The 12,685-nt window shown below is 39.7% G+C and overlaps 1 protein-coding gene across 1 annotated transcript in view; it reads left to right on the top strand.

Annotated features, from left to right (window-relative positions):
• The first annotated feature begins 371 nt into the window (after nt 1–371).
• Nucleotides 372–12,685, top strand: part of PIBF1 (progesterone immunomodulatory binding factor 1) — a 76,502-nt gene continuing 64,188 nt past the window's right edge. The window contains 8 exon segments of the mRNA XM_082221441.1: nt 372–667; nt 937–1,037; nt 1,662–1,860; nt 3,302–3,421; nt 7,704–7,837; nt 8,358–8,466; nt 10,083–10,264; nt 11,794–11,919. Coding sequence (XP_082077567.1) covers nt 416–667; nt 937–1,037; nt 1,662–1,860; nt 3,302–3,421; nt 7,704–7,837; nt 8,358–8,466; nt 10,083–10,264; nt 11,794–11,919 — 1,223 coding nt within the window. The 5' untranslated portion in view covers nt 372–415.

Raw genomic sequence — 12,685 nt, 5'->3', positions numbered from 1 at the left:
TGTCGACTTCTTTTGAATGCCCTGGCCTGTTTTACATTGCATATCCGCAAAGCTGTTCATATGGTCTTTCAATTGTTGTTGTTGTTGGCAAACCGGTGAATATTTGAGTTGGGCATTGTGGATAGCTGTATGGTAGTTTGTCATGCAACGTACTGGTGTTGCTAAAAACATGAGAACTGTTGGCTTAATGTTTTATTTCTGACGAAATAGGTTTATGAATAATAGCTGCTATGTGCCAGCATGGGGTTCTTGGCCTTGTATAGAATTTATACACTTGACATGTTACAGATGTAGCACAGGATAGGATGAATTCTTCTGTAAAAATCCTCCTACTTACCACCATTTGCTTCTTCTGTTTTTTCTTCCCCAGGTTACTTGAACTGCAAGTAGAAAGTCTTCGGGCACTGTCAGGAGAATGTCACGGAAAAGCTCCAGAGAATCCAAAAAAGTTAATGTTTCCAGCTCCTTGGAATTGGAAGATATAAGCTTAGAGACAACAGTACCCACTGATGATATTTCTTCCTCAGAAGATCGGGAAGGTCCCGTCAAAATTACTAGACAGCTGATTGAGAGGAAGGAGCTGCTTCATAATGTGCAGTTGCTGAAAATAGAACTTTCCCAGAAGAACTTGATGTTAGACAACTTGAAGGTGGAATACCTGACTAAAGTATGATCAAATTCTTACATGTTTTAGGGTTGCAAAAAGCAAAGTTATTATTGGGAGATATAGTAATATGTTCTTGGTTTCCTTTTAAAATAGAGTTTTGGGACATACTGTACTAAAAAACTGAGGGTGGGTTTTTTTGGGGGGAAGGTGGGGTAGATAAATATTCTTCATAATATGTATTGTTGGAAAGATACTACCCTCATTTTTATATAATTCTGGGCATCAATTAAATTCTCGTTTCTTTTCTGCTGCCTGATTATCTGTTTTAGATTGAAGAACTGGAAGAAAAACTTAATGATGCTCTCCATGAGAAACAGCTGCTATCTTTACGACTAGATAACCAGTTGGCATTACAGCAAGAAGATGCTCGGTATGAGAAGGAAGAATTCGGAATCAGTGTATTCTAAATACAGAAGTGGGACCTAAATCATAATTGACGGTTAAATATTTTTGCAAATTTTGTCTTACACTATGCATTTGTGTTTCAGATCTTTGAGCACAGACATAATGCCAAACCATGGTTGATTTTTGTAAATAAATGGCTAGTTCTTCAGATCTGTGTGCTCCCTTCTCCTCCTACATGCAGAGATTTTCTCCTCCACATTCCTCAGTTTGAAGAAGATCAGAATTTTGTTCAACTGAAAATGAGGCTTGGAAGCAATGGTGAAACTCTTAATTTCCAATCCTAGTTTGCAGAGTGAACACAATCCACAGTTTACTGTTTTGAGCAAACTATGGTGTGCTTTAAACCTGGAAAAGATGGAGGAAATTGCTGTCTGTTTGGAGACAACGCAGCTTCTGAGCCAATTTTCATGCATGTAACCCTAAACTATGGTTTGGCATTTCTGAACGACCCCTTTATTTAACACATGCAAATTCTTGCATAGATTCACTGTACGGTCTCTGAAAAACTGAATTCAAAGGAAATGAAACATGTTTCTAGGATAAATTTATTTGGGCAAATCACAAATAATTTGTTGATGTGTTTTCTTAGAAAACATCAAGAACTAATGAAACAGGAAATGGAAACCATCTTGCTGCGCCAGAAGCAGCTAGAAAAGAATAACCACCAGTTGAGAGAGCGGTCCGGAGATATTCGCCGCAGCTTGCGTGACCTTGAATTGACTGATGAGTGCTACACCAAACTCAAATCTCTTTCAGAAGATGAACTTTCAATTCCTGAATATGTATCTGTAAGTACTTGTGCCCCCAATCAGAAGTGTAAATCTATCACTGCGAGAGATAATGGAGATGGAGATAACTGTTAGGACAAGAAAATGAATAAATGATGCAAACTCCTATGCATGTTGTGGGTGGGAGGAATGAACTTCAAGGATCACTGTATAAATGTCAGCAGGTTGTGGAAAAATGTGATGATGGATGGAATGTGAAGTTGAATGTTTCCATTAAAAAAACAACACCTAGGGCAGAATCTGGTGTTGTGCAAATGCACTTCTGCTCCTGCAAAACAACTTCACTTTCCTCTTGTCCTCTTACACGCCCCCCCCCGAACCCTCCCAAGAGGAAGGTGAAGTCCTCTTGGCGTGAGTGAAAGTTCATGGGCAGCATCGGATACAACCTGTAATTTCTTAGCATCTGCTCTTCTAGCATTGACATGGTTTTCACTACTTAATAATGGCTTTCACTGGTATTCATAATATGCCAGTCTACAACCTTTTTTAGCTTGAAGGCAGCCTTCCAGAAGAGACTTGTTTGTGGTGGGCAGTGCCAGAGGCAAAAGTATGGTAGGCTAGCTTTATACACACACTCTCTCTATTTAGGCATCAAGAGCCATTTTCAGAGTTCAGAGATGCTCTCAGCCAGGAAAAAAGCATTTGGGGTGTGATCTGGGGCCACTGAAAGGTGTGATCTGTGGAGAGGGAGTGTAATTTACGGTTTCAAAAGCCAGACAGCGGGGACCGGAAGGCCACATTTGACCCCTTGACCTAAGGTTCCCCACCTCTTTTTCAAATAATACATCAGTACATTCTGTGTTTCGCTTCATTTACAAGGTAGCATCCAGATCTGCGTTGTTGATCTTGTGTCCCTTCTTTTCAGTAAGCACAGCAGTAAATAGACACAGCGTATAATATATTTTCACACCCAAGATCTCATGATGAAACATGGGAGTTGAAATATTGCCTCTGAACTTTGGGCCACCTAATTAATTATCGCCTCATGATAGACACCTATTATCAGTAGGTAGATGTAAGAAGCGCCTGAAATTCATTCTAACTTTTGTCATTTTGTCTCTAGATAATCCTATAGATGTTTGATAAAATATTGTAATGGAATTATAAGGGCATATGTTTTAAGTTAATCTAGGAAAATGTTTTTAGGATCTCAATTCTGAGGCCTTGATAAGAATAGAATAGAAATGCTTTATTGTGCATTTTAATACTTAATAAAAGCATTTAGACGTTTGAAGGTAAATTTACCAGCATTAATTGTGTGGTTGTATAGCGCTTAGCGTATTTTAAATGTGTACTTTATTTTATTCGTGCAGATTAAAAAAATGGTTTGCCAAAAAGCTCACAGTTGAAATTAAGTCAAGGTGAAGAAGGAAGTGGGTATAAAATATTAATTCTTTTACACTGTAGAGTAATGATTATGTTTATGCTTCATTCATTTCAGATTATATTTTACGAAGCAGTACATCCTTTAAAAAAGGAGCTAAATGAACTACAGGTAAAGAAGGATGCAGCATCTGAAGAACTGAATGATTACAAATCTCAGTTGAAACACTTGATGGAGGTTTGTATGCCATTTGTTTAAAAAAATGAAAAACAAACCTATTTTGTTCTGAAGCAGAAATAGCAACAAGTTCAGTGGGATTTACTGCCAGCTAAGACTGCAGTCTTAACTGTGCTTACCTGGGAGTTAGCCCCATTGAATTCAGTAGGATTTACTTGTGAGTGAACGGGGCTAGGATTGTACTTTTTGTGTGCATAAGACTGGAGGCTTAATCTCCTGGGCTTGTCTAGCAGTACAGTGGTGCCTCGCAAGACGAAGTTAATCCGTTCCGCGAGTCTCTTCATCTTGCAGTTTTTTCGTCTTGCGAAGCATGGCTATTAACGGCTTAGCGGCTTTAAGAAAAAGGAAACAAACTCGCAAGAACTCGTTTCGTCTTGCGAAGCAAGCCCATAGGGAAATTCGTCTTGCGGAATGACTCAAAAAACGGAAAACCCTTTCATCTAGCGAGTTTTTCATCTTGTGAGGCATTCGTCTTGCGGGGCACCACTGTATAAACCTGGCTCTGTTAGTCTGTTTTTCCCAGTGGGTGTTACAGGTTTAAAATGCCTGATGCAGCTCTTTTCAGGGAGAGTTTCCCAGGTACTAGAGCAAAGGTGAGTGTTTAGTAGAATGGCTACTCTCTCTTTCATGAATCTAATGTTATCTTTATAATGCAGTAAGGTACCTTCCTGGAAAACATTTAGTAAAAAAGAAATATTGACCAAGCAATAAGATTCCATTTGGGCCAGTTGTTCAAAATGCAGGATGTGAACTTTAAAGTTATACAGAGTTCTTCTTCAAGTTAGATGCTCATGGGAAATTAAAAATAGATATTTCTTTACCAGTACATGGTAGTATGCTGTGTTTAGTTTCAAGATGGAGAAAATGAGTTGTTTGTTAAAGCAAGCTCAGCGGTCAAGTTTCAGGTCACACAAAGCCCTTTTGCACTAAGATGGGATCATAAATGGTTTCATGAGGATTACAACAAGCTGAAACTCCCTAGATTTCAACATTGTCTCAACAACTGTTTCTAAGTGTTGGGTGACAATGGCTGTACTTTATTCTACTTAAAGTGTAATAAGCACTTTCGTGAGCCAATGAATACATTGTACAAACACACAGAATGACAAATGACAACATGAAATTCCAAAGCAACTCATAACTTGCTGCAGACTTCTGATCTGTGTCTAAGAGGAATCTTCAATAAATAAAATGTCTTGAGAGACAGATGCAGCAATTATTAAATGTGAACATTTCCTATTTCTTACCACTTGGTGTCAGTATCAACTCAGCAGTGAACAATCCCTGGGGATTAAAGAAATTGATACCTGAGAATGCTAATCAGAGAAAGTAGAGGGTAGTGAGCATTTGAGTGTTTGGGTTTCTCTGGCAAGAGAATACAAATGAAATCAATCAGCTTTCACAGTGATGAGAATTAGGACCAATTCCCAAAGTATTCTTTGCTCTAGCCAAGCACGCCCTCCTAAAATATATTTTCTTAGATTATGTATCTGTTAAAAGAATGTACTAAACCAGGTTGATCTCTTCAATGTTTTTTCTTCTTTGGGGCTCATCCATAACCTGAATATTGAAAATAAGACTGTTTTAAGTCTGGCTCTCTGGTAACTAGAAAAAAAGATTCTGGAGGAGAAAGTTTATTTTATCCTGTATTTTAATAGGAAGATAGGTATAGCTGATCCCCAGAAGTAAAGTGATACCCAAAACACATTGGGGCTATTATGCTTCATTCTTTATTTTCTTGGGGTTATTAAACCTCTAAGCAAGGCCTTAGAGCATCTTCCTATGAAGAAATGCTGAGTTGGGAACACAGCAGGTTTGTAAAAGTGTAAATGGCTGAAGAGAAGAGGAGGGATTTCTCTCTCTAATTCTCATCTAAGTTGAATTGCAGGGGGTTCAGTTCTGATAATTTGTACATACAGACACACACTTAGCACTACTTCAGAATAGACTCTCTTGTCTATAATCTCATTATCCTTAAAGGAACTCCTGTGAAACTACCAGAAAAACTGTAAGGGTCTTTCAAGTATTGCAAGCCTGTCACAGTTGTTCAAACTTGTTGTGACTAGCCAGTTTTGCAGCACTCAGATTTGGAGAACCTTGCCTTATAAGGGAAATGAAAAAGAAGTATAAAACAACTAGTTTTTCAGGGCTTAATAAATCCACCTGCTTTAGTAGTGATTCATCTACCTCGACAGGTGGAAAATTGTATACTTAGCTATAAGCGTAAATAGCGTGTTGTGACACCAGTGGATTTTTTTTTTAATGCTGGTTGCAGACTTTTTAAGTTCAATACTGTCACACGCACTTGCCCCAAATCACAAAAATTTAGTCCTCTGCATTTGGCCTGTGAGACCATTTCAGCCAAGCCCCACCCACCTGCCCTACAGCTGACATCGTATATGACATCAGGTGCAGGGCTAGTAAAGACTTGTCTCAGGTAAAAGAGGTGTGTGCCTGAAAAATGCTCCACAAGGGGCCCCAAAAGACCTGGTGGTCAACCAGTAGTTGGTCTTGCAGAATGCTCTGAAAGGCGCTTTTGAGACTGTGCTCCACATGGTTGGATTTCAAACTGCCTCACAGGGAGTGGGAAGAGATTCAATTCAATTCCCCATCACTACCCAGAACAAGGTAAACAAATGCATAGGATAGCTGAACTGATGGTGATGATGGGGTGCAAGGAAAACAAGACATCGAAATCTGGAGCACCTAGTGGATTTATGCTATGTACAGAGCCAACTTTTTGATATAGCTGGAGAAATTATTTTAAACCACCTTGTTGGTAGCATGGGGAGTTGTTGACATTGTGAAGATGATAGAGATATGTCTCTAAAAATTCAAGAAAAAACACACTACTTTAAACAACTTTAGACGTTGCTAAACCGTATTCATAAGATCTGATTAATTTAAAAATGGAAAGGATGATACAAAGACAACATAAATACCGGTAAATTGATGGGAGCTTGTTTTACAAACCCCTGTAGCAAGTGTACAGGATCACTGTACGTACTTCCAAAGAAAGTGTTTACTGTGCAGTGAAAAACTCAAGTGGTAGCAGTTTGCAGAAATAACATACAACTGGATTTAGTGAAAGAATGGGAAACTAATACTGATCTCTATAATGGAATATGCCAGGCAAAAACTTTCCGTTTTACTGAGGCTTTTGGCCTTTAGGTTGAAATATTTTAAAGTATTTGTGGTCTCTTTTGGTAAGGCAGGGTCTGCTAGACCTGTCTTTTAATTGTATTGCTACTTTTTAAGATACGTGTTGATTTTGTTCATGGTAATGTGCTTTAGCATTTTCACTTGCCTCATTTAGGATAGTAATAGATATGTCTGCAGTGGTAGACGGGCAGGGTATAAATAATAAATTATTATTATTGTTATTGTTATTGTTGTTATTATTATTATTATTATTATTGATATGAACTCCCCGCGTGCCTGTCTTAGCTATAAAGATCTAGACGCTACGTTAGCAGTAATGCTAATGGAGGTATCTTTATGGATGTTATATCTGATGCAAACTTGGTGTGGCTAGTTGTCTCCTTATTTAGACTTCCAGAAAGGACTTCTGTCTTAGTGAGAAGGTATTAGATACAGAGAAACACTGGCAGAAGGGTGTTGGTAAAAGGTGATTTCCTGCCTCCTCCCAAGGCCACAAGAACCAATAGAATGGGGCGGCTGTAGCATAGACGGTTGAGGAAGAAAGGAAATAAAAGGGGCACCCACAGAAGGTGCCTCCATCTGATTCCCGCCCCCCCCCCATTCTTTCCACCCATTCTCCCCATCCTGCTCAGCCCCCTGTGCCACAACATATCTCATTCAGCAGGTTAGGGGGGAAAGCAGGAAAGTCACTTTCCACTTGCTTTTCTGCTGCCTTATCTCAAGATTGAATCCAATGTAATACACTCTTGTCTTTGTAATTAACAAAATGGTCTTTCTAACCTATGTCTGAAGAACCAGGACTTTTTTGCATCTTTTGTGTGTTCCGGCAAAGCTCAACAACTTTGGTTCTGGCACCTCTTTTTGTAGAAAAAAAGGCCCTGCAAAGAACCATGTATCAACTTCTGGAACCAAGTGTGGTTGTGTGTTCATGTTCTTTGCACTGCCTTCCCTCAACATGCCCTATGGCAACCCCCTTTTTAAACTGACAGAGTTTGTAAGACAAAGGGGGGAATTAAAAATGCCAAGGGCTGTGGCGGAACACTTTCGTGTGCGTGGTATATTTCTCTGAATCCCAGCCTCTCTTTTCACATTAAATAGTGGTGTGGTGTTTGTTTTGCAGAACTATGAAGCAGAGCGAAGAAATCGGTCAGAACTCGAAGTCAGATGTCAGCGTTTAACACTTGAACTAGCTGATACAAAGCAAATGATTCATCAAGGAGACTATAGACAAGAGAATTACGATAAAGTAAAAGGGTAAGTGTATCTTTAGTAAAGAAAATTGTAGAAGGAGCTCTCATATTGCCTTGGATCAAAGGTAATGGGTTATATCCAATGTTGCCTGTGAATAAGGAGAATGTTCCAATAAGTATCTTGTCTTGTACTGGGGCTACGTTGAGCTAGCAAAGAAGGGTGGATGTTTGGAGACCACCAAACATGTTTGGAACTATAAAACATGAGAAGGAGTGTATCAACCAGGGAGCTTTGCAGGGCTTTTGCAGATTGTTGCTGTGTTACACAAGCATGGGAAAGTGATGACACTGCATTTTGCAATGTGAAATGATATAAAAGCGCAAGGAAAATGAGATTCTTGGACTCAGCAGGGTCCAAATTAATGTACACAAGACTTACTGTAACTTAATTTGGGCTCCACTGATGAAAGAATATCTGAAGGACTGTTGATGTTAGATTTGCACAGGAAGCATTGATTACAGAAGCAGTCAAGGGTTTGAGGGAGACATTATTTTACAGTACTCTCATTTTTCCCCCCTAACAGTGAGCGTGATGCATTTGAACATGATTTTTCAGAGCTTCGAAGAAAATACGAAATATTGGAAGTATCACACAAAGCACTAACCAAAGAAAGAAATGATTTATCAAAAGAGGTGAGATCTTTATATCTAATTTGACCTTTATCCGAAACATTTATTCAAAATGTACAAAGGCCCAAATTAGAATTTTCTCTCCCCCCCTTTTTTTACACTTATATTTGATATATACCTGGAGTAGTTTACTGCAGGCACCCCCAAACTCGGCCCTCCAGATTTTTTGGGACTACAACTCCCATCATCCCTCACTAACAGGACCAGTGGTGTGGGATGATGGGAACTGTAGTCCAAAAACATTTGGGGGGGCCGAGTTTGGGGGTGCCTGGTCTACGGAGTTTGGATCTTTATGGTACAACAAACTGCTTGTCAATCCAGCTCATGAGCTCATCCCTTCTTTGCCAATCTCTTTCCAATCCAGCTCATCCCTTCTTTGCCAATCTCTTTCCAAATATTAACTGCCTGAAACTCCACCTGCCATACTTTGGCACATAGCTTTCTTTGATTCTGCCTTTTAGGAGTATCATCTGTATTTAAACAATGTTATCATTGTTCATAATTTAGATACCTACTTCTTTTGTCACCTCTTTGCAGTCACACTTAATAGGTTCTGTGCCTACCCAGAACCACATTTGGGAAACTCGGAGAGTGGAAGGGTGTCTATCCTTCTTCTGGTAGTGCAGTTTCTATAGAATGGATAAGGGAGATGCAAAGGAATCTGTTTGAATCCCATCATTTCACTGTTGAAATCTATATATCAAGGGGGGGACTCGTGGGCGAGGGGAAGAACAAACAGACACTCATCTGTAAAACAATAAAATTTATAAATTTTGAATGTAATTTGTATATAGGCAAATTATTTGTATATAATTTTGTGTATAAATGATACTTTTTTAGACTTGGAATGGGTCATAGAGTGGTACCTTGGTTTAAGAACAGCTTAGTTTATGAACAACTTGGATTAAGAATGCTGCAAACCCGGAAGTAGGTGTTTTGGTTTGTGAATTTTGCCTTGGAAGCAGAACATGTTCTGCTTCCTGTTGAGTGTGTTCCATTTGTAAATTGAGTCCCCCGCTGCTATGGGAAAGCACTCCTTGGTTTAAGAACGCTTTGGTTTAAGAACGGACTTCCAGAATGGATTAAGTTCATAAACCAAGGTACCACTGTATATATAAATTACATTGTACTGCACACAGGGATAAACAGTGTGCTGCCACAGCAAATATACCTAAAGAGCAAGGAATGAGTACAAATGCAAATCTAGGTTGTTCACTTAAGAGAACTGTGTCACACATTGCAATGAGGAGATTCAGAATTGCATCTTGTTTACTTAAACCACCCTGGAAGCTCTGTTAAATATAAATATTCACAGTGGTACTCAGCTAAGTCATACAGAGTTGAGCAATTGAAATCAGGGGGTGGTAGTCAACTAAGTTTTACTCATTAAATTTAATGGAATAATTTAGTTGTGTTCATTCATTTCAGAGAGTCGACTCTGAGTAAACCTTTGTTGAATACTACTCAGTGACCTTGCATCCAACAGTTTCAGTGGATCCACCCTGAGTGTGACTAACATCTATAAATCTTTTAAATGAAATAAGAAAAAACTCTAACCTGGGAGGTTGGGGTTGTACTGCAGACTGCCGGATTTTATCATAGCTATTTTGTATATAAAGGTTGCAGCTCTACAGCAGTCCGTTACCTTACTGCAAAAAGATAAGGATTACCTCAACCGTCAAAACATGGAGCTTAACGTTCGCTGTGCTCACGAAGAAGATCGCCTTGAAAGGCTTCAGGTTCAGCTAGAAGATGCTAAGAAGGCCAGAGAAGAAATTTATGAGAAATATGTCACATCCAGGTACACAGTTCTGTTAATTCATTCAACAAATGATTCATGGCAGTAGACTATTGTTGGGTTGGACAAAATTATTTACAGTAAACATAATGTTTTTGGTCAGTTGATCAGATTTCCACAGAAACAATCAGTTGAAATCAAATTATGTTGTAGTGTTCTCAGGTTTTAGTTTCTACATACAGAAAAATCTTAAAGCACCTGTGAGACCTTTATAAAACTTAAAACAAAAATTTTACATTATCACTAGAGGATTTACAGTCAGAAATTAAGCCTGCTAATATTTTCCTCAGGTCGCACTATATTACTAAAACTAAGACTACAGCGGTACCTCTGGGTGTGAATGGGATCCGTTCCGGAGCTCTGTTCGCATCCTGAAGCGAACGCAACCCGCGTCTGTGTGTGCGCGGGTCGTGATTCGCTGCTTCCACGCATGAGCGTGACGTCATTTTCAGCGTCTCCGCATGCACAAACGGCGAAACCCGGAAGTAACACACTCTGTTACTTCTGGGTTGCTGCGGAGCGCAACCTTAAAACGCTCAACCCGAAGCTACTTCAACACGAGGTATGACTGTATTAAGTTAAAGGTAAAGGGACCCCTGACCATTAGGTCCAGTCGTGACCGACTCTGGGGTTGCGGCGCTCATCTCGCTTTATTGGCCGAGGGAGCCGGCGTTTGTCCGCAGACAGCTTCCGGGTCATGTGGCCAGCATGACTAAGCTGCTTCTGGCGAACCAGAGCAGCACACGGAAACGCCGTTTACCTTCCCGCTGGAGCGGTACCTATTTATCTACTTGCACTTTGTGCTTTCGAACTGCTAGGTTGGCAGGAGCTGGGACTGAACAACGGGAGCTCACCCCGTCGCAGGGATTCGAACCGCCGACCTTCTGATCGGCAAGTCCTAGGCTCTGTGGTTTAACCCATAGCGCCACCTGCCTCCCATGACTGTATTATGATGCCTTTAATATTTGATTAAACAATCCACTCTAGTTTAAAAAATCTTCAAGTAGCTTCAGATCAGTGATACAATAATGTTTTATTTTGCATCATTAGTAGTAAAGCTCCTGTGGACTTATTTGCAATTCTATAGCATGTCACCAATATCAGTACAAAATAACTTACATATGAAAGGGAATATTTGTGAATTCTGAACGAGTATTGGTTCAGTTGGTAACAACATATATGCAGGAATCTGCTACTGCTTAAGGGATGGCAACTCTTCTTATCATTTTAGCTAGTAGCTGAGCTCAGGCTCGGGTTGGCAGTAGGCCAAAAGGAAGACGTATATAACAGAGAGCAGTTCTTTTTATCTAGGAGTAAAAAAGCAATGGTTCTTCTCAGTCGGTGAGATCCAACATCACATTTTCTTCCGAGGGTCCCCCCAACCCAACCTTGGAGGCAGAATGGGAAGTCCTGGTTGCACATGCAGAATGCCACCGTTTGATAAATCTTACTGGGCGATAAGCAACTCAAAAGGGATAATACAAAGAAAGCTGCAGATTTTTTTTAACTTGCTTTGCTTTTTTTTAATAAAGAGACCATTACAAAACAGAATATGAAAACAAACTGCATAATGAACTGGAACAAATAAGGCAGAAGACATCTCAAGAAATACAACAGCTTCGAACAGCTACAAAGGAAATGTATGAACGTGAAAACAGGTGGGTAACTACTTTTAGAAATATTGGAACATAAAAACAAATAAGGAAGGAAAATACCTTGCATTTGGTGCTTGATAATTCTGAAACGCATTTTAGATCCTCATTTTTACTCATCACTATGGCTTCTCGAAGCTACCAACATGAGCTTGACCAAACTGCGGGAGGCAGTGAAAGACAGGAGTGCCTGGCGTGCTCTGGTCCATGGGTCACAAAGAGTCGGACACGACTAAATGACTAAACAACAACAACATGGCTTCTCTCTGTGCCAGCATTGGTCTAGAATGCACCCGGAAGAGGCTATGTTGTGGATTTGTCTCCCGTGACCCTCGTTTCTGATGACGAGGCACACTGCAACAGTTCCCACACCAAAATATTTTTAGTTGGAATATCAAAAGCAACCTTCTGTTTCATTCACATGTAAGACAGATCATGCTGTATCATTAATGAGCCACAATGAGCCTTCGGCTCATTTTTAGAAGTCTTACTTTCTGTCACTCCTTGTTACCTTCAAAATCCTTTTTTTCTAAAATCCCTCCTTTTGACAGTGGTGGCAGAGCTAATGGAAGTTTAGTTCAGAACACGGTGCTGCCTCTGTGAGAGAATATGATCAAACTCTTCTATATAATAATCAGGTTCTTATGTGTGTGCATGGTTCCTGAAATAAGAACATACAAATTATGACAGGTAGTAATGCAAAGAGAATGCAACAGGTCTGTGCAATCAACTGCATTTGCATGGAATGAAGTTTTAGGTTTTAAATAGCCTT

Source organism: Podarcis vaucheri (assembly GCF_965113315.1).
Source record: "Podarcis vaucheri genome assembly, chromosome: 4".
NCBI lineage: Eukaryota > Metazoa > Chordata > Lepidosauria > Squamata > Lacertidae > Podarcis > Podarcis vaucheri.
The sequence above is the reverse complement of the archived record's forward strand: the minus strand, read 5'-3'. Positions and strand labels throughout refer to the sequence as shown.